The sequence below is a fragment of the Loxodonta africana genome, chromosome 10, assembly GCF_030014295.1.
Source record: "Loxodonta africana isolate mLoxAfr1 chromosome 10, mLoxAfr1.hap2, whole genome shotgun sequence".
Lineage (NCBI taxonomy): Eukaryota > Metazoa > Chordata > Mammalia > Proboscidea > Elephantidae > Loxodonta > Loxodonta africana.
The window spans coordinates 117,274,618-117,295,838 of record NC_087351.1 but is presented as its reverse complement, the minus strand read 5'-3'; the positions used below and the strand labels follow the sequence as shown (position 1 = coordinate 117,295,838).

Sequence of the window (21,221 nt, the reverse complement as noted above, 5' to 3'; positions counted from 1 at the left end):
ACTCGGTAACTCATGTTTATGTCTGAGAGTCTACGGCTGCTTTGCACTACAGCAGCAGAGAGGGCAGAGATCACGCAGCCCATAAAGCCTAAAACATTTACTAGCTGGCCCTTTACAGAAGAAGTTTGCCAATTCCTACTCTAAACAACACAATATAATGATTAAGAATTTGAGTTTTGGAGTCAGAGGAGCTGGGTCTGAACATATGGCAGCTCTGCTACATGACAGGCATGAAATTTTGGGTGAGTTATTTAATCCTCCTTTGCCTCAGCTTCCTGATCTATAAAATGGGTATACCAAATCAACCAAACCCATTGCCGTGGAGTCTATTCTGATTCATAGCGACCCTACAGGACAGAGCAGAACTGCCCCATAGGGTTTCCAAGGAGCTGCTGGTGGATTCAAACTGCTGACCTTTTGGTTAGCAGCCAAACACTTAACCACCGAGCCACCAGGGCTCCTAAAATGGGCATACTCCTCCTTAACTCACGAGGCTGCTGCACAACTTACATTATTGTAGGTACAGCACTTATTCCAGTATCTGGCAGGAACGAGCAATCAAAAAATAGTAATTATTAATAAAGATAGAAGAGGGAAGCCACCTCTATTCTTAAAACCTGCTTTTGTTAAAACAAGTGCCTCTTTCAAGAGTGGGGTGGAAGACAAAGCAAGAAGTCACTAATTAACAGATTAAGTGACACCTGGTCTTGGCTTATGTAAGGCAAAATGAATGATGAATGTTGGGATCGTGACTCTGTTTGTTAAAAATCCTGAAATTAAAAAAAAAAAAGGGTTTTAATGAATGTAACCACATGTGTTTTGAAAGGCTCTAGTTTTTTAAGGCTCTACTGTCAAAAACTGAAGTAAAAATAGTAGGAGTGTGACTAAAGTCCTGATCACAAAGCTGAGAGTAGGTCCCGTGGCTGCCTCTAGCACAGTGCCTTGTGCAGGAAAGATACTAATAAAGTTTTGTTGTACTGAACGGACAACCCCTGCTCCATCCAACAGGCCTCATGAACACTAACAGAGGCAAACGCTTGCTTCAGGGTTTAAAATATCTTTATTAAATTAATAAAGGAGTGTTTATTCATACCTGTCTAAATTTAGCTCTTGCTTCTTTTTCCTTCATTCTTCCATGTGCAACCAAATAGTCAAACACTTCACCTATAATTGAGAGAAATGAAAGTCAGCAGAAGTCCTACTTCTCGAATTAATTTTCCCACAAATTGACGGTGTTCTGCTTTTAGCAATGTTTTAATTTTTATTTTTAATTACAGGTATGAAGATAGCCAGAAAAATGTGAAATCTGAACTGAGCTAGCCATTAGTTTAATCACAGCATTTAAGCTTGTCAAATCTTTGAGAGAAAAGCCTTAAAATTAAATTCTCATGTTTAAATTATATAACTTTTATTTTAAAGGGTTATGTATTTTCAATCTGCTTTAATGAAAACTGAAAGTTTAAGATGATAAGTCATTTGTGTTAAAGGAAGGTGCCCTCATTGTAGGATTATGACAAAGAAGCATTTCCAGAATATATTCATTTACTTGACACGTTTACTGAGCGCCTACTAAACTGCCAGGCACTGTTCCAGCTCTGGGGAGACATGACAACTGACGCACAGGACAAGGCTCCTTTCTTCACAGCATTTACACTCTGATGGGGGAGGGGAGATAAACAATTGCATACACAGTCTGTCAGGTAATGGGAAACCCTGGTGGTGCGGTGGTTAAGAGTTCAGCTGCTAACCAAAAAGTCAGCAGTTCGAATCCACCAGGCACTTCCTGGAAACTCTATGGGGCAAAGCTCTACTCTGTCCTATAGGGTCACTATGAGTCGGTATCAACTCGACAGCAATGGCTTTGGAAACCCTGGTGGTATAGTGGTTAAGGCTACAGCTGCTAACCAAAAGGTCAGCAGTTTGAATCCATCAGGCGCTCCTCCTATAGGGTCACTATGAGTTAGAATCGACTCAAAGGCAACAGGTTTGGGCTTTTTTTGGTCAGATAATAAGTGCTATGGAGAAAAAGCTGGGAAAGAAATAGGGTGTGTATATATGTGTGTGTGCGCACGCGCACAGGCGCTTTGCTGACTCACAGGGAGTGAGCAGTGCAGTCAGTTATCTGGAAGAATAAGATTCTAGGCAGAGAGAACAGCAAGGAGGCCCTGTGGCTGGAAAAGTGTGAACCAGGGCAGAGCAGTGACAGGAAAGGCCAGGCCAGAGCATAGGAGAGGACATCATGAGGAGGGAGCCCAGAAGAGAGTGGAATGTGAAATGACTGGCCTCTAAAATGGTCGCTTTGGCTGCTATAGGACAGGGGGTGCTGGGCTTGGGAAAGGGCAGGGAGACCACTGGAGATCACTGGGAGACATTGTATCATCAAGGCAAGAATGACTGTGGCTGGAGTGGGAGTGGCACTGTGGTACAAAGGGGCTGGACGCAGGACACGGTCTGAAAAGAAAGCCGATAGGATTTGCTGACAGACACTGAGGTGTTAGCTTAAAAACCAAAACCAAACCTGCTGCTGTAGAGTCAATTCCAACTCACAATGACCCAATAGGTCAGAGTAGAACTGCCCCCATAACGTTTCCAAGGAGGGGCTGGTAAATTCAAACCACCGACTTTTTGGTTCGCAGCTGAGCTCTTAGCCACTGTGCCACCAGGGCCCTAGGTGGTAGCTTCAAAAAAAAAAACAAAAAGAACAAACCCAGCGCCGTCGAGTCGATTCCAACTCATAGCAACTGTATAGGACAGAGTAGACCTGCCCCATAGAGTTTCCGAGGAGCGTCTGGGGGATTCGAACTGCCGACCCTTTGGTTAGCAGCCGTAGCACTTAACCACTACGCCACCAGGGTTCCAGGTGGTAGCTTACCCAATGTTAATTCCCAGGGGAACAGAGGTGACGTTAAGGAATGTATCAGGACTGTCAATTGCTTATCAATTTAAAGTAATGAAACAACGCCTCTGACATCAATACAAAACACCCGTTGCTGTCAAGTCGATTTTGACTCATTGCAACCCTATATGTCAGAGTAGAACTGCCCCTTGGGTTTCCAAGGAGTGGCTGGTGGATCTGAACTGACGACCTTTTGGTTAAGCAGCTGAGCTCTTAACTACTGCACCACCAGAGTATTAATTTAGAAAATTTTGGTAAACAATGTTTTGGGGGAAGAAGCATGTCTACTTCACAGAGAGACGGCACGCTTCCATCAGCTTAGTGATAATACTGAACTAAAATATTTTGATGCTTAAAAAGGCTTAGTTCAGAGCATAACAAATAGACATTTTTGAAGAAATAGCCACCCTGTATTGCACATGAATACTTCTTTCTTTTAAACTCTGAACAACTGAATTTTCAATAATGGATGGCATATTTTCATAAGATTGCATAATCTTTTCAAAGGCATTACATATTCTTAGTTTACACTATGTTAGTTTATATACTAGGACTTATGAAGTTAGATGTCATAGTAAAAAGTCAGCATTTTCTAAGTGAATGACCGTCTATCTGCAGAAGCATTCACGGTGTCAAACGTGGTTAATAAATGAAAACAACTGAAGATACGTGCGTGCTGTATCAAAAACCTCTGGCTCTTCAAAAAAATTGATGGATTAAACACACTAGCTGTTGTAGAATAACACAAAGTCCAAACCTGTCAATGTAATTTTTATTTTTTATAAGTTCAAATACGATATAAACCTCTTAAGGGAATAAACTTTGGAGGGAAAGTTTCTGAAACCATCAAGTCACATTTACGATCTCTAAGTCATAAATCAGGAATTCAACACAGGTCCCTCTTTTTTTTCCTTATTAAAAATGTATTAACACTCAGATTAAGCAGCAGAACTGAAAACCTCTAAAGGCTATTTGAGAAGAAAAAGAAAAAAAAAAAAGGAAAAACTAGCTCTTTGTGCCCAGGCCACACTCTGGAGCCATGCAGGGTGACTGTGTTTAGTGGAAAGAACCCTGAGACTGGGCAGTTCGGGAAGCCCTTGGTCCTAGCTGGTTCAGGTCCTGCCCTAACTAGCTACGGAGTCCTTGGCACAGAACAAACTTTGTATGCTTTAGTTTCATCTGTAAAAATTAGACAGCTGTCCCTGATCATTTTTAAGATTCCTCCCAATTCTAAAATTCTATGATTCTACCAAATCAAAGGGACCAGGCTGGGAGGAAGGGGTGGTCAACTTAATGAAACCACTATTGTTCACAATGACAAACGCATCATTAATAAAACCACCATCCTCAAAACCGACAGTGCTTTGTTGAGCCAATTAAAGTAAATGCCCCAAACAAAAATTCAGTGTGGTTCTAATGCTGAGCACTGCAGTGAGCCTGCCAGGTCTCATAGCCAATCAGGGACACTAGCTGGATGTGTCCATCTGTCCCAAAGCCCATCCTCTTTCTACTAAAACTGAATGCTTCTCAGATGTTTCTGTCTCACCCCTATAACCTGGATACCTAAAACAGCCGTGAACAGAAGCTGTGACAGACCCATCGGGAAAGGCGCTATGGTTCTGTGTACCAGGCGGCAGGGCTCCGGGCCTGGCAGTGTGACCAGGGGAAGACTTGAAGCCTCCATTTCTTCAAGGGTAAAATGCTGTTACTCCCGGCCGTGCTCCAGCGCAGAGTCCCTGTGAAGCTCAAAGGCACTCAGGCCAGAGAAAGCACCTGTACACTGCAGAGGCCACACGAGTGAGGTCATAAAGTTACTCTGGGCTGCTGGCCCATAAGATGAGTAGAAAGTACTAGAACTCCACAGAGATCTATGGTTCTGCAGTTAACTCTCAGCACTCCCTACTGCCCCTGAAGTTTGAAAATTCCAACTAAATCCCCAAACCACACATTTAAAACATGAAACACACAAGTAATAAGGCATTAGGGGTATGAAGAAATCATGTCAGAGGTGCACCCCCTATAACTTACTTTTCCCCATGACGGGTTTAGACTCTTTTATTTAATGGGTTAAATCATTATAATGAGGCTGTGGTTTAACTTTCTACCTCCAGGTTTTGCAAACTAGAGCAAAGGGCTAATGATAAAACTACTGTAATCAAAACTGTGACAGCCAGACCGGTAGCTACGACGTGGCTCCAGCTGTTTACCATTGCAGAAATTCCCTTCGGTTCTTGTTTGCTGAGTATCTGCTATGTACCTGGCACTGTGCTAGGGCAGGGACTACACAAAGTCGGGGGAGAAAGACTCTGGCCTCCAGCAGCTCCAAACTCACATGGTCCAACACTACAAGCCCAGCCCAACCTCACCCGCAACGCGAGAGTTTTTATAAAAGACAAGAGGCTATACAAATGCGATTCAGAAAATGTCTACATTTATACAACCTTGTGAGCAAGTAATTGTTGATGTTGTTGTTGTTAGGTGCCACTGAGTAGATTCTGACTCATAGTGACCCCATGTGACAGAGATGAGCTGCCCCATAAGGCTTTCTAGGCTGTAATCTTTACAGAAGGAGATTGCCAGGTCTTTCTCCAGCGGAGCTGGGGTAGATTTGAATTTGCTGAGTGGTTCAAAGTACCAACCTTCTGGTTAGCAGCTAAGCACTTAACTGCTGTACCACCAGGGATCCTTTGGCAAGTAATTACTAGTCCTTAATCTTTATTTTAAGGAACTTTTTAATCATATGCACTAATCCTAACCATCATTTCTGGCCCTGGGAGATATGGACATCAATGACATAACATGCGGTCTTACTTACTTCAAACAGGCTGATGTATTAATATATTTAGAAATCAGAGTAAATGGATATTATCAATTAATAATGAAAATCATGAAATACTTAATGGTGGCCCCCAGAAGTGCTGAGGAGCTTCACTTCCTGACTCCCAGGCTAGTGTATTATGACTCTGGATATTAAATGAAACTTAACCATCATCCATATGGGCAATCTCCTGGAAGGGAAGAAGGAAAAAGCCCCAACAGATGTACGTGTCCTTACCTCCACTTGCATATTCCATGATTAGGTAGAGGGTTTTTTCAGTTTCGATGACTTCAAATAACTTTACTAGGGGAGGGGGGAGAAACAAGGAGAAGAGATCACTGTCTGTATGCACACAGCCAGGCATATACAAACTGCACCTATGAAAAGCAATCTTAATAGCTGGGCCTTGAAAAAAAAACACTTTTAAGGAATTTTGTTACATATTACAACAACAGAAAAGATTTTATGAAAGCATGGGATTCCACAAAAATAAAGACTATTTCTGGGTGCTCAAACAGTACAACATCCCTGTGCACAGCCAAGCACACCTCCTCCGTTTCCCTGTCCTCCACTCGTCTGTCTGGGCCAGTCCCCCTCCCAGGAGCTCATCCTCCAAAATGCAGGCTGAGCCCTTGGGTCGTCATTCAACCCACAGGGGCCGTGGGGGTCTGCTCTGGTCCTGCGAGTGCAAGGCTGCTGCCTTTCAGTAGAGCTCTGAGGACAGACCACAAATTCTCAGAAAACATGGCTCCTTTGTGACTACTCTGAAGCCGAGATGGAAAGAGTAGAAGGGATTATACTGCAATTAACCAAAAAAAAAAAAAAAAAAAAAACCTTTTTTAAAAAAGAATTAATTTTCAGTGAGTTGGTGGGACTTGCTATAGAAATCCCTCGTTGGACAGAGAAATAATATTTCCATTACTGCTAATTCATAAAACCATAACACATCAATTAGAAATATATACATTTTTAAATGAAATGAAAGTAAATCTCCAAAGCTACCAAGTTATCACTTTGCATACTACTTTACTCGGATAATACACAAAGTTACACTTAACAAAAAAATAAAAATTGGGGCAAATGCCAGCCTTTTATATTGCAGGCTATGTTTTGATGCTTTAAATGCAGTATTACCCATTACTGTTGAGTCAATTTCGACTTATAGCGACCCTACACGACAGAGCAGAATTGCCCCATAGGGTTTCAAGGCTATAGTCTTTACAGAAGCAGATTGCCAGGTCTTTTCTACCACGGAGCTGCTGGTGCGTTTGAATCGCTGACCTTCTGGTTAGCAGCGAGCGCTTAACCACTGTGCCACCAGGGTTTCTTCAGTGCAGTATTAGACAGAGTGCCTATCACATAGGTGTTCATCAATAAATATGTCTGTCAAACGGAGGACTAAAACTCTGATATATTCAGATTGTCAAGAAAAACTAAAGAAAGCTAAGGCATATGTGCTGGTAAACAATTAACACATAAATAAAACCCTTCTAAAATTCAACGTGAATACTAGCTCTTCTGGGAAAACTACTTTAATATAATAGGAATTTTAAAGATTTGAATCTATTATCAAAGATAAGTCATTTAGTAGTAAGCAGAGAACTCTGAAAAGAATTGGGGCACAACTCAGGTAATTAAGAGTCGCAATCGACTCGACGGCAATGGGTTTTTAATAAACATACCATATTCCACTCAGTCTAAGACATATACTTTTTCACATTTTAACTAACATCCCTGATAGCAGGATGATAGCTTCTCATAATTAACAGGTAGTGATTTTCTTTCTTAAACCAGTTGCTGTCGAGTTGACTCTGAGCTCGACTCAGGGTGACCCCACGTGTGTCAGAGAAGTGTACTCCCCAGGGTTTTCAACGGCTGATTTTTCAGAAGTAGATCACCAGCCTTTCTTCAGAGGCGTCTCTGGGGGGACTTGAACCCCAACCTTTCGGTTCGCAGCTGAGCGCTTAACTTTCTGCACCACCCAGGGACTCCTCTTCCTCCTTAATGCTATGTAACACAGTGCCTTTTACAATGATGGGGGCTTGGATCTGATAAGAAAGGGTACGAGCCTTTTGTATAAATATACAAACAAAATAAGAAGCTCTGTATAAACGCCTTCTCCCTCCTGTGGTTCCGAGGTCGTTAACGCTAGCTTCTGTTCTTGTGCCCCCAAAATTCCTGGTGATGTCTTAACATTAAATATCACCGCTACCACTTCCTACAGTAGATTTTGATGGTAAACTGACACACTTGGCTGTGTAAAGAGCGATTTCACTCGAAGTAATATTTTTAGATTGTAGGAGTTATCAATGTATAATAGTAAGACTTCTATTATGATACACATAGGATCAAAGTTTTCACTGAGATGTACACACAGTGCGGTCAGTGCTGAGTAACACGCACACCTTCATCTTGTTTCCACAGTTATGACGCAGCAGAACCACGGCCCTCCCTCATCTTCAAGCTTCCTCGTAGCACCTAGCACAGAGCTGTGCGCGCAGAGGGCAGGTAAAACAGATGTGTGCTTTAGAAAACGATTCATACCAAAATGCCTTTAGACAGCAAGTACCCCTTACGTATTCAAATATGATTCACTGTACAAGTGTTTGCTTAGTTAGGTACACAGTCACACCAAGAAGTGCTGTACCTTTGAAAATCTTAACTCCGGGACTTACTACAATTTCCTTCTATCTACTAGCTAAATACAATTTAATTATGACAGTTTCTAATACTGTATTTTTATGCAAATAACGTACATCTACGTTTGCCAACTGCCCCCTCACCGTGCAAGGTATTTTCATAATTAAAATTAATTTCAAATATTATTTTTTAATTAGCATAGCAGCACTTATGAAAATACCTCCTGGGAGGAAGGAGCGGTTGGCAAACAGATGTAGAAGGTGTGTGTTATTTGTGTAAAATGCAGTATATTAAAAAATTAGAACATTATCGTTAATCTGATTATAGATGTTTCTACTGTATTAAAGCTTTAAATTCAAGTACCTAACAACTAAACTTTCACCCTGTCTTCAGAAATTCCAAAAACCTAACATAAATGATTAAGATCTTGTGTATATGTTTTATTAAAAGTGCACCTGGGCTGGGAGGAGGGAAGAAATCTCCTGTCACTCCTAGGATACATGTTCAGTTTTATGACACACTTTCAAGGATGCATTAAGACCCAAAAGTATATAAGAAAGCAGAAAGTACCTATGTTTGGATGGTTTAAAATCTTCATTATTCTTACTTCTCTGAAGAGCTAAAAAAAAGCACACACAATCCCCCCAACACAAGTTATTAAACATTACATTCCACTGTTGCAATATAAAGTTAAATTTCTCTTAGATAACTGATTCATTGCAAATGGTTAGTAGTCCATATCTAAGACTAACACGAAAGTCTGGGCTAACTCTAAAATAGCTTATAACCTATTATTAAATGGTATTAACAAATGCTTCAATTTTAAGTTATGAAAAATGGCCGAGGTCCCATCAAGGGGGATGATAGCACAATCTCAATTTTATTTTGCTGTCTTGAAGAAGTAAGATCAGACTTAGGCAAGAATTGCTTGTGATTAAACAGCCTGGTTTGATAAGGCTTCTACTCAGGGGTTCGGTGAGTCAAAACTTGTATGGTCCCAATCAACTACACCATGAGCACATTAGATTGATAATTCCAAACATCTCTTTCAGAAGACTGTGAACAAACCACCCTTGGGAGACCCTTACTGAAGGAGGCAGGTGATCTGGCAGGAGGTTGTGGGAGATTGTTACATCAACGGCCCTCAGCGAATCATCATGGCAGTGGAGGACTCAGTTATGTGACTGGCTTTGGCCAACACCATGTTAACAAATGCGCAGCAAGAAGAGGATGGATAAAATGCTTGGGCGCTGGGGCTTCCTGTCTTGACAGAATATTGCCGCTAAGTGAAGAAGCCGGTCTAGCCTCTTGAAACCACAGGCAGAAAGAGAGGCCCCAATGTCCCAGCGAGTACATCGCCCACCTCCGCAACCTGCCAGCTGGGTGCTGAGGTAAGACCAGCCACTGCCCAGCCACTCCACAGAATAAGGATAAACAAATATTCGCTGTACAAACAAGTGCTGTGAATTCTGAGGAGGGCCAGATTATAATGGCCTGGGTTCACATAAGCACATACCAGAAAACTGCAGTTTTTGAGGCTATCTCACTCAACCCTCTTGCAAATAAGAGAGAGGAAAAGATCCTCCAATGTCTTGCCACCTTTCTCTGATGAATCTGGCCGGAATGTGGTCTCCCAACACCCAGGACTCTACAACCATAGGAAGCAAGGGCTGGGACGAGCCTTATGAGATGACGAGAAGTTGGTTATGTTGGAAGGAGGGTGGTGAGAGATTCCAGGGCTCTCCTGCACTTGGCTCTGTGCACTGTGTCTGATCTGGAACTGGACTGCATCTAACGTTTGCGAGCCTGGGGAAACGGACACAGCAGGGTCTGACTGACAATCTGAACTGGACCCGCATCTAATGTTTGCGAGCCTGGGGAAACGGACATGGCAGGGCCTGACTGACAATCTGAATCAGAGCTTACAAAACATGATCTTCCCTGCTTAGAATTCGGTCCGAGACAGGAGCACTACACCTCCAACATCAATGCCTGCTGCTGTGACTGTCGTCATTCCCATATTTTATGTTCAGAGATGATGCAAGACAGCCACCCACATCCCTGACAACCATTAACACTTGAGTTACTTCTTAGCTTCTCTCTGTCAAGGTAAACCTTCACATGTAAATTGTTTTCCAATCATTACAGTTGAATCTCTAGGTATAATATCAATCTACAATTACTTCCAGAACTGCTAAGCTAGAGGAGCTTCATGTTGGATGCAATACCGATACAGCTGAGAACACTGCACTTAGAACAATGCCCTGACCTCAGCCACAGCAGCCCTGCTTCCCCTCTGCCTCCACTCCAGCCACTCTCCTCCTTTTAGTTACTAGGAACTAGGACATACTCGGCTCTTTCCTTCCTTAGTCTTCAGTCCTTTTTATCCGTCAAGTCTCAGGCAGATTCTCTGAAAATCTTATCAAAGTAGATCTCCTTTGTTTTACATCATAGCTATCTGTTCATGTCTTTCCTAGGCATCTTTCGAGGTGTGATGATACATTTTGATGTGCTGGTTTACTGTACACCTGAAACCCAGTCTGGTACACAATCTGACTGATAATTTGGTAGGGCAATGAATTCTAGGTTAGAAATAATTTTCTCTCAGAATTTCAAAAGCTTTGGTCCATTTTCTTCTAGCTTCCAGTATTACTGATAAGTACCATGTCATTCTGTTACAATCCTTTGTGACCCACTTCTTCTTCCTTCTCCTTAACTCTGATGGATTTACATTTTAATGTACCACAGATTAAATATCTATGGTACATTAGCATTCAGTTCAGACATATTGTAGGGCTTCAGACATTCAGTATACTGGGCATTTGCTGAGACTTTCCATCTGGGAGTTCCTGTCCTAGAGTTCTGGGAAATTACCTTGTTAGTCTTTGATAACTTTCGTTCCTGTCCTCATTCTCTTTACAACTTCCCTTTATCATAAACTGGATCTCCTAGATAGGTCCTCCCATCTTTATATCTCAATTTTCATCCCTTTGAACTTTAGTACTGCTTTCTAAGAGATTTCCTTGACTTTATTTTCCAATCCGTTCAGTGAATTTCTAATACTATAATCTACTCCTGCTCCTTTTCCAATGCATTTTGTTCTTCTTTCATGAATATAATTGTCTTTCTCTCTGATTAAATCTTTGAAAACATCAATCATAATTTTTTTCAAAGTATGTTGTTTTCCAGTTTTTCTTCCTTGCTCCCTTCTCCACTCCTCCCTGCACCCCCTTTATTTTTGTCTCTTATTATCTTCAGATATCTCAAGATTTTTGGCTGTCCTTTCCTACTTAAAACAGTAGACTGAATGCTACGCATGTGACAGGCTGGACCACAGGATGAATGGGCAGAGATTAAGTAATTAATCTGAAAGACACCCAAATGTCTGTATCTAGAAAAGTTCACTTAAGTTAATCAACCTTCCCAGAGAACAATCCTCTAATCTCCTTTGAAGACAATATAAAAATACAGCTAAAAAGCAAAAAGCCAAACCTGTTGCCGTGGAGTCGATTCTGACTCATAGTGACCCTACAGGAAAGAGGAGAACCGCCCCACATGGTTTCCGAGGAGTGCCTGGTGGGTTCGAACTGCTGACTTTTTAGTTAGCAGCCACCTGGGTTTCCAAAAATATGAGGTATTAAGTCAACCAAACTAACCAAGACACTCTGAAGAACAAAAGAACAAGTTTGCGTGCGTGCATGTGTGTAGACTTGGCACTGCGGATCAGTGGGGAAAGGAGAGGCTAGGAACAAGTGATTGCACACATGAAAACCCATGAAACTGGACCCCTACCTCGCAACACACTCAGTTGCCAGGTGGATTAAAGATGATAAAAACTACAAAAAAAATATAAGACAATCACCTACATGACCCCGGTTACGAAAGAATTTCCTAAAGAAGACACAAAAAGTCTGAACCTGGTAAGACTGATAAATTCAACTGCATTAAAACTAAGAACCTCTATTATTCAGCAAAGGACAACATCAAGAGAGTAAAAAGACATACCACCAACTGGAAGAAGATACCTGCAACACATATAGAATCCAGAATTTACAATGAGTCTCTAAAATGATTAACAACAACAACAAAAAAAAACCACCAGAAATGGAACAAAAGACTTGAGCAGGAACTTCAAAGAAACAATAAAACATGAAAAGATATGCTGCCTCATCAGTAATCAGGGAATGTAAATTAAGACCACAATGAGATATTTTTCTATCTACCAGATTGGCAAGAATTGCAAAATCAAGTTTTGATAAGGATGGTACATTATATGCACTCTTTCTTATAGGCTACTGATGGAAATGTAAATTAGGACAACTGTCTCGGAAGCAATTTGGCCTCTAACGAATTTGAGGATGTATATACACCTGTGAACCAGGCATTCCACTACTGGGTATGTGTCCTTAAGAAACCCTTGCACGCATGCATCAGGAGACACACAGGACAATTCGTAACAGCAACACTCGTCATACAAATAGCTAAAGCAACCCAAACGTCTCTGAAGAATGAATAAGTTGTGGCATATTCATACAATGGAATACCATATATTCTGAAAAGGAACATAGTAGTTACCGTGAATTACAGCTAAACATATCAACGTGGAACACAATTTGGGCAAAAGAAACCATGTTACAGAAGAATACATACAATATGATTCCATTTATATAACATTTAAAAACTTTACGCTGTACTGATAGGTATCCATATGTGGAAAAATTATAAAGACATTTAAGAAAAAAATAAACAGAATTCTTGTTAGTGGTTGCTTGGTAGGTGGGAAGCGAAGGATCAGATTGGGGAAGGACACAATACGTGAGACTACATCGATACAGGATATATATGATATGAAGGTATTGACGATGATCTATCTCTCGAACCAAACGGTACACAGGTGTTCATGCCACATAGGTATTCACACTGTAACTATGTAAAGGACAGCACTAGGTTTTTGGTTATGTAAAGGATGGCCCTGCTGGTATTTGATATACCAGAGGCAAAATTTCCAGTATCACAGCAACACACAAGCCACCACAGTACAACAAACTGATAGACGCGTGGTGGAAATTATAATCAGTATTTAATAAAAATTAAAATTGAATTTTAAAAAATTGCTTAGGTTTAGCTGATTAATAAAAACTAAGCTGTTTTTAAAATATTTAAATAGGAGTAGCAGCAATTTGGATTTTTATAATCAAATATTTCAAAGGCAAATTAAGAAATCCTCCCACCCCTCCCCAAAACCCAAGATTCTGGTGGTCAGCATTTCTAAGATCAGGGCAATACCAAGAAATGTAAATTTAGTGTTAAAAATAATAAATTTGGTACCCCCAAAAAATGAATTCCAGAGATGTCACTGGGTGTCTACTACCTGCACGGCAAACTCGAGTATGCTCCTTTGCAGTCCCTCCCAGATGGAAGGTGATGAGACTGAGTTCTTCCAAGAGGACAGGTGTGAGGAAAGCTATGTGAGGTTATGGATTTAGGTTCGAATGCGGGTTTAGTCACTTACTCACCAGATGGCTGAGTAAGCTACGAAATCTCAGAGAGCTTCAGCATCCATAAAATATCGATTAAAAGACAGCTGCTCCACAGGGCTGCTCTGAAAACTACATACAATGATGTAGGTAAAGTGTGCACGCCTATTTAGAATCTGACCTCTGGAGCTACTACCTGGTTCTGCCTAGCTCCAGCATTCATTGAGTGAGTGATTCTAAGAAATGACCTGTCCTCCCTGTCCCTCTGTTACACTACGACTGAATGAGACATGACAGGTGGAGTGTCTGGAACAGTACCGGGTGCACGACAAGCACTGGACATGCGACTGTGATTCTGGCTGTTGTTGTTACTATGATTCTCTCCCAAATGTCTAATTTGTACCCAATTCTTGACTTTCCACAAACGGGTCCATGCTCTGCTTTATGTTTAGGCCATTTAAGATATTTGGGCCTTTGCTACTTTTCTAAAATATTATAACAAATCATTGGAACAATTAAAAATAAATTCTAATGTTCTCATTTAAAATTCACCATCTACTTTAAATAACAAGCTACATTATTTCCTGCCAAAATAAAAGTAAGTCTGGCAGTAAATAAAGTTTCCTATAAAAAGCAGCAACATTGAAGCTATATTTTCTTCTCTTTATCTTTTGAAACCTAAAAATAAGTAAATACCTATTTTTATTCTCAATAATCTAAATATGTATGGTCAAGACGGGCCTGTCTTAGATTTCATTTGCTGCTCCTGTTTGTATTACTGGAGCAGATTCAGTACACTTATCTGAATGCAGGTCTAGAGTGTAAATCACAGGACTCTAATTCCCACTTTTGCTAATGGCCTGAATCGTTAGTCTGCTAAAAAATCAATACAAGACAAGGAGGTGAAAGAGGAATAAGAAAGAAAAAAGTGAGCAGAGGTGTTCAGGGAAAAAAAGAATCTCAAATGTCTTGTATGTCGCCCAATGAGAAGGAAAAAGTCTTTGTTGTTGTGTGGCGTCAAATCGATTCCGACTCCTAGCAACCCTACAGGGCAGGGGAGAACTGCTCCAAAGGGTTTCCTAGGCTGTGACCTTTACAGGAAGAGATCAAGACATCTCTAGGAAAAGACTTCCAGGAAGTGAGAACAGAGAGAGGGGACTAGTCAGCAGTAGCAGTAGAAACCGTCTCAGGCTCAGGACACTTGGGGAAGGGGCCATCTTTAAAACAGATTAACTTTGGGAAGAGAAAAAGACAAATTAAAAACTCTGAGGGGAAAGGAAAAGGACTTAGGAGCCATTCTGACTTGGGCTGGGCCCTTGGAATCACTATGCCCTATCCTAGACCCACTAAACCAGAACCTCCACAGAACACTGTGATGTAGAGCCATGGCCAACAACTACTGGTTTATGGAGGCCCAGACAGCCCAGTGATGGTAGCAGTGAACGTTTTACACTGTAGACCACGTGAACAGCACCAAATGGTTCTCTCTGCCTTAAACGACAGAGTTCTCCGATTTGTCCCCCGGCTAGGATTCTCTGCAATACAAAAAAAGCAGACCACCACTGCTACAGAGCTCTAAGCACCAACAGTGGCTCCAAGACAAGCACCAGCTGTAGAAAGAACACAGGCTCAGGTAGGGCTAAGCAGGATTCCCCACAGAGACCCCGATAAAAACAAAGCTACAGTCAATACTTCCGTACACTCAGAGTCTACTGTGTATTTTATACATACTTAACTGTTCATTTTTTTCCCTTTAGTAAATTTGATTAAATTTTTAAAAACACAGGGATTTCCCTTTCCTTACTAAAAGTCTGGACTCAAGAACAATAGCTCAATCTTACAAAAAAAATGCTTATTACTGGGTCAGCATCATCAACTCAGAAGGACAGATTTCTTTACTGAAGGGCTTTGTCTCTGTCTTGGTGAATATTTTAACTAGATGACATCCTTATCTAATTTAGACAGTACCTAACTACAAGTGACTGCTAATACCGAAGACTCATTATTCAAAAATATCTCCAGAGACTGGAATTATGGCAGAAAGCTAATTTAGCAGGAATCAAACAAATTCAGGTAAGGAAAAAAAAAATCAATTTCAAGTATGGAATAAACCAGGCCTACCTGGAGGGTGGGAAATCCTGGTGGCGTAGTAGTTAAGTGCTACGGTTGCTAACCAAAGCGTTGGCAGTTCGAATCCGCCAGGCGCTCCTTGGAAACTCTATGGGGCAGTTCTACTCTGTCCTGTAGGGTCGCTATGAGTCGGAATCGACTCGATGGCACTGGGTTCTGGGACATGGAGGGTGACTCCTGTGGATGGCCAAAGTGGCTGCGGGTATTTACTCTGGAGAAGGGAAGATGAAGAAAACCCAAAACAGCATAATGGAGTAAAGAGCCCGTATTTTGGAATCAGACTAAGATTCACATCTTTGCTCCATCTCTAACTAACTACAGCATTTGACTACATCAACCTCTCAGTCTGTTTCCTCACTGGAAAATAATACCCACCTAACAGAGTATGAAGATGAAAAGATACCGACTAGACTACCCAATGTGAAAAATTCTTCGTTCTAGTATCTAATAATGATATGAATTCCTATGGAGCTAATGTAAAATAGCAACTCTGCCATGCTGCTTACTACAAGTTCTCAATCGTCCCACCTGTGACAGACACGTTTTCACCTGGAGTTCTTTATTTAATGGATGAGTCAATGCTGACTACACCTAGCACCGGATGCCTGCCCACATACCATCGTTTTTCAGTTAGAGGACTTGGGGCAGGTTACTTCATCTTCCTGAATTACAGAAGCTACCTCATGAGGCTGTAAAGATTAAATGAGTCAATACAGCTAAAACCACTTAGGACAGTGCCTAGCATATACTAAATGCTCAAATATAGGTAGTTATTATTACAGAATCAGTGTACTGCAATTCAGTCCTACAAAAGAACTAGCCAAAATCTACCACTCAATTCTTAAGACTGACTTATTTCCTATGCGGGAAAATTTTAAACAAACAAAAAACACTCTCCATACCCCAAAAAGAAGCAAACAAGCAACTACTATTCCACGGAGCACACAATAATAGCAAACGCTCAGAGAGTCCTTACTGTGCACCAGGCACTATTCTACGCTTTCAGATGCTAACTTACTTAACTCTCACTACGAGCCAGTGAGGTACTGTCATTATTCCCACTTACAGAGGGGGAAGCACAGACACAGGGAAGTTAAGTGACTTGTTCAAAAGCACACAGCTAGGCAAGGGTGCAGCCTGGATTTGAACTCACGCCATCTGGCTTCACGGTGCTTCTGACGTCACTCATCCTCCCTCTTTACGTTGTCAGTCTGCTCCCAAGACTGGCAAACATCAGTAGCTCTGGATGGCTTACACTGAGTGTACTGGCATGTTCCAATAAAGCCTAGTATTTCTGAATAGGTACACACATTTTAGACAGTGAGTCATGACTTGCTTCTTAATGACAGACTCAGATCTAATAAAACGAGACGCAGCAAGGTTACAAGGTATATAGACAGCCAAATCAAAACTAAAAAATGACTTTGTAAAACCAATGAGAAGGCTAACATTTTTGTTATCCCTGCTGCTTTCAAATCCAGTATAGGAAGGCAACATTAGGGTTCTTTTTAAAGGCTCATCTAAAAGACATTGATGAATAGAACAGTGTACCAGGAATAGCATTTACAGGATGAAAAGTACAAAAACAGTAGATTTACTCAACGGCTGAAAAAGGAAAAATGGAAAGAGACCTGTCTGTAAAAATAGCTTCATTTTGCAAATATGCAGGTTTACTTATACATACTTAGTATATGTGTCCGACTTGATGTGCAAGCCTGAATACTGTGAACATTCTGAAATCGACACCATATTGACTTCTGCGTTCAAACGCTACCTGAATGAGCCAGTCCATTTTTGGTGGCCAGAGAACAGAAAGACTGTATATCGTCGACACCAGAAAGCGCCTTAAAGCGGATGCTAACATCTAAGGCAGTGCCGACGAACCAGGGATTTCAGTCACCACATTAATGAGAGCTGTTCCTGATGCAAGCTGGCACAACTATGAGTGGTGCTGAGGAAGACAGCAAGAACTACTACTCCAAAGGGGCGCAGCAAAAGACTCCACGTACACGCCACCCTGCTGCCACGTCCCATGGAAAGGGAGCTCAAGTGAAAAAGAATGAGAGAAATGTATATAGTCTGTTTCTTATTTACGTTATAAGAATATGAATTTATACACACAATTTTAAACAATGTGCCGTAATCTGAAAATATTATACCTGTCAAGTTATTTAACTCAGACAGATCTGGCTTTATCGTCAGTGTTTTGTAGATGATTTGTATGTAAAGTATACTATATACGAATCTTTACTGTTAGGTTATGATAAGCCAAAATTAACGCTGGTGAAATTCACACTAGCCAGCTAACCAAACAATCCATCATATACCAAGTCAATAATTATGTGACAGTGATTTTTAATAATAATAACAATAAAAGAACAGTAGCAATTACATATTATAACCAAAAATAATGAAGAAAGAAAGGAGGGAGGAAAGAAGGAAAAAAGGGCTACCACTTAAAAGCAACTCAAGACAACACTGTAACAAAGCTCCTCCTGGGAAGCCGGGAGGATCTCAGCGATCTGCAGGAACAGGAACACGTGAATAACAGACGATGCGAAGCATCACAGAATACTGAATTAGAGTCCTCAATAAGCTTCTTTATATGTTCATTTTATCTACAAATACCAAATTTTAGTGACCCCTAATTTACTTATTAGTACCAAGTCTGCAGATATATGAAGAAATCAAAGTTTAAGGAAAAATGGGGATAATTTATTCTTCAAAACAAAGGACTTGAATTTTTAGATCTGTCCCGGGGTCATTTCGAGAACCCTGGAGGACCACTATGGGCTGCAGGTCACAAAGAACCACTTATTTAAATACCATTTTTAGTGCAATGTAAATATTATCTTGCAACCCCCTCCTCACACTAACAGTGACAAGGCCTCAAAATTACTGTAAGTGGAAAATACCCACCTCTCTCTAGGAAAGCACACAGGGCATTCCACTTACCATATAGCTGTGCACTGCTTTTCTGCTTACAAGCTCTTTTATATGCATTATTTCATGAATGCTCACATCCACCCTGAGAAGATGAAATTGTCTCCATTTCACAGGCAAGAAACCCGAGGCCCAGAAAAGGTCAACTTAGGTATTGTCTAAGTGACAGAGCCAGGGCTGTAGTTCAGACTTCCTGCCTGCAGGTCAAGGCTTCTGTACCCACAAGTACCACAAGCTAGATCTGGAGGCCCAATGAGGCTAAGTAAAGAGCTCTGTAACACCAGAGTGCCAGAAGGGAGGGGATCTGGAGGCCCAATTAGGCTACGTAAAGAGCTCTGTAACACCAGAATGCCAGAAGGAAGGGGATCTGGAGGCCCAGTGAGGCTAGGTAAAGAGCTCTGTAACACCAGAGTGCCAGCAGGGTCTTGTTACAGAGGTCACTGATCATCTGCTGCCCCCAGACACATCTGGGCCAGGCCCTCCTTGAGCAAGTCAGTCTCTACTGCGGTTCAGGACATCGGGATTTTCAAAAGTGCCCAAAACCCAAAAACCAAGCCTACTGGCGTTGAGTCAATTCTGACTCATAGCGACCCTACAGGACAGAGTAGAACCGCCCCACAAAGTTTCCAAGGAGTGCCTGGTGGATTTGAACTACTGACCTTTTGGTAAGCAGCTGTAGCACTGGACCACTACGCTGTGCCCAGGTGAGTCCAAAATGCACCAGGGCCGAGAAATTCTGAAGTCAGATGAAACAAAGAGCAATAGTGCTTCAGCATGTCTCTCGACTCGTATTCGTTTCTACTTTTACATTCTCCTTTATATTAATTAACCTTCATTCCGAAACTGGCCAGGGTTGGGTAGGCGTTTAACACAGCCAAAGCGCTGACCTCACAGACCTCAGTGCCAGCTATCAAAGACGTGCAAATCTGCGTAACACCAGCGGTGTAAAAATATTTTCTGTTGTTTTGTTTAACAAACCCCTCTAGTGGATATTCGGAATGTTAAATTGAAAAGTACCGCCTTCAGTTTGTGCTACTGGGAACATTTAAAACCACTGTCTTCACCTGAAGGAAAAAACTGAACCACCCTTTTTTTTTTTGGAATTTTTATTGTGCTTTAAGTGAAAGTTTACAAATCAAGTCAGTCTCTCATACAAAAATTTATATACACCTTGCTATGTACTCCTAGCTGCTCTCCCGCAATGAGACAGCACGCTCCTTCTCTCCACCCTCTATTTCTGTGTCTATTCAGCCAGCTTCTGTCTGCCTCTGCCCTCGTATCTCCTGTCCAGACAGAAGCTGCCCACACAATCCCATGTGTCTATTTGATCCAAGAAGCTCACTCCTCACCAGTATCATTTTCTAACTTATCGTCCAGTCCAATCCCTGTCTGAAGAGGGCTTTGGGAATGGTTCCTGTCTTGGGCTAATGAACCAGTTTTTAATGTTGTTATTTAATGTTGTTAGTTGCCATCAAGTCGATTCCAACTCATGGTGACCCCACGTGTGTCAGAGTAGAATGGTGCTCCATTGGGTTCTCAAGGCTGTGACCTTTCAGAAGCAGGCCTGTCTTCCAAGGTGCCTCTACGTGGGTTGAAACTGACCTTTTAGAGCACTTAACTGTTTGCACCACCCAGGGACTCCCCACTTTTTAATACAATACCATATTTAAGTTGCATTCACTTGAAGAATAGGAAGCTTTACTGCACTAAACATAATAACCCATTGCCATTGAGTCGATTCAGAGCGACCCTACAGGACAGAGTAGAACCACCCCACAGGGCTTCTCCAAGGCTGTCGTCTCCACAGGAGCAGACCGCCACAACTCTCTCCTGCAGAGCCGCTGGTGGGTTCGAACCGCAGACAAACGCTTAGTCACTGCGCCACCGGGGCTCCTTCATTAAACGTAATAAAAGTAACGGTTGGGTATTTAAAGGACAAATCAGATGCCAATTAGCACTGAGAATCATTTTTAAAATACTGGATACTGGACCAAGCTTACCTTTTGTAGACTTGTTGGATTCAGCTGAGTTTTGTCAATTATTTTTATTGCGACCTAGGAAAAAAAAATTAATAAATATTTATGGATTCAAAGAATTTGGTAATTACAGATGAACTGGTTTTGTAAATACCCAGGCACTATTAAAAGCAAGCAACCAAATCAAACCAAACATCTAAAGCTCAGGTAGTTACAATAAGCAGTATTTTCTCATTGAAAGTAGGGGCTTTATACAAATAAGGGTGCTATAAAATTTCATATTCAAGTTGCTTATAAACAAAGGAATGCTCTCCAAACCAAGTAATAAATAAGGGATTATA

General features: G+C 41.3%; 1 protein-coding gene across 9 annotated transcripts in view; it reads right to left on the bottom strand.

Annotated features, from left to right (window-relative positions):
* MARK3 (microtubule affinity regulating kinase 3) overlaps positions 1-21,221 on the bottom strand; it is a 99,255-nt gene that overhangs the window by 36,215 nt on the left and 41,819 nt on the right. For 6 of the 9 annotated variants that reach the window (XM_064293028.1, XM_064293029.1, XM_010588850.3 and 3 more), the window contains 4 exons: positions 20,905-20,958; positions 8,925-8,973; positions 5,952-6,017; positions 1,094-1,164 (listed from right to left, as the gene is read on the bottom strand). In XM_064293028.1, coding sequence (XP_064149098.1) covers positions 1,094-1,164; positions 5,952-6,017; positions 8,925-8,973; positions 20,905-20,958 — 240 coding nt within the window. Of the gene's footprint in view, positions 1-1,093; positions 1,165-5,951; positions 6,018-8,119; positions 8,178-8,924; positions 8,974-19,563; positions 19,641-20,904; positions 20,959-21,221 lie in introns of those variants that run through there. The other 3 variants (XM_023546587.2, XM_010588853.3, XM_023546588.2) reach the window with 3 other exon arrangements.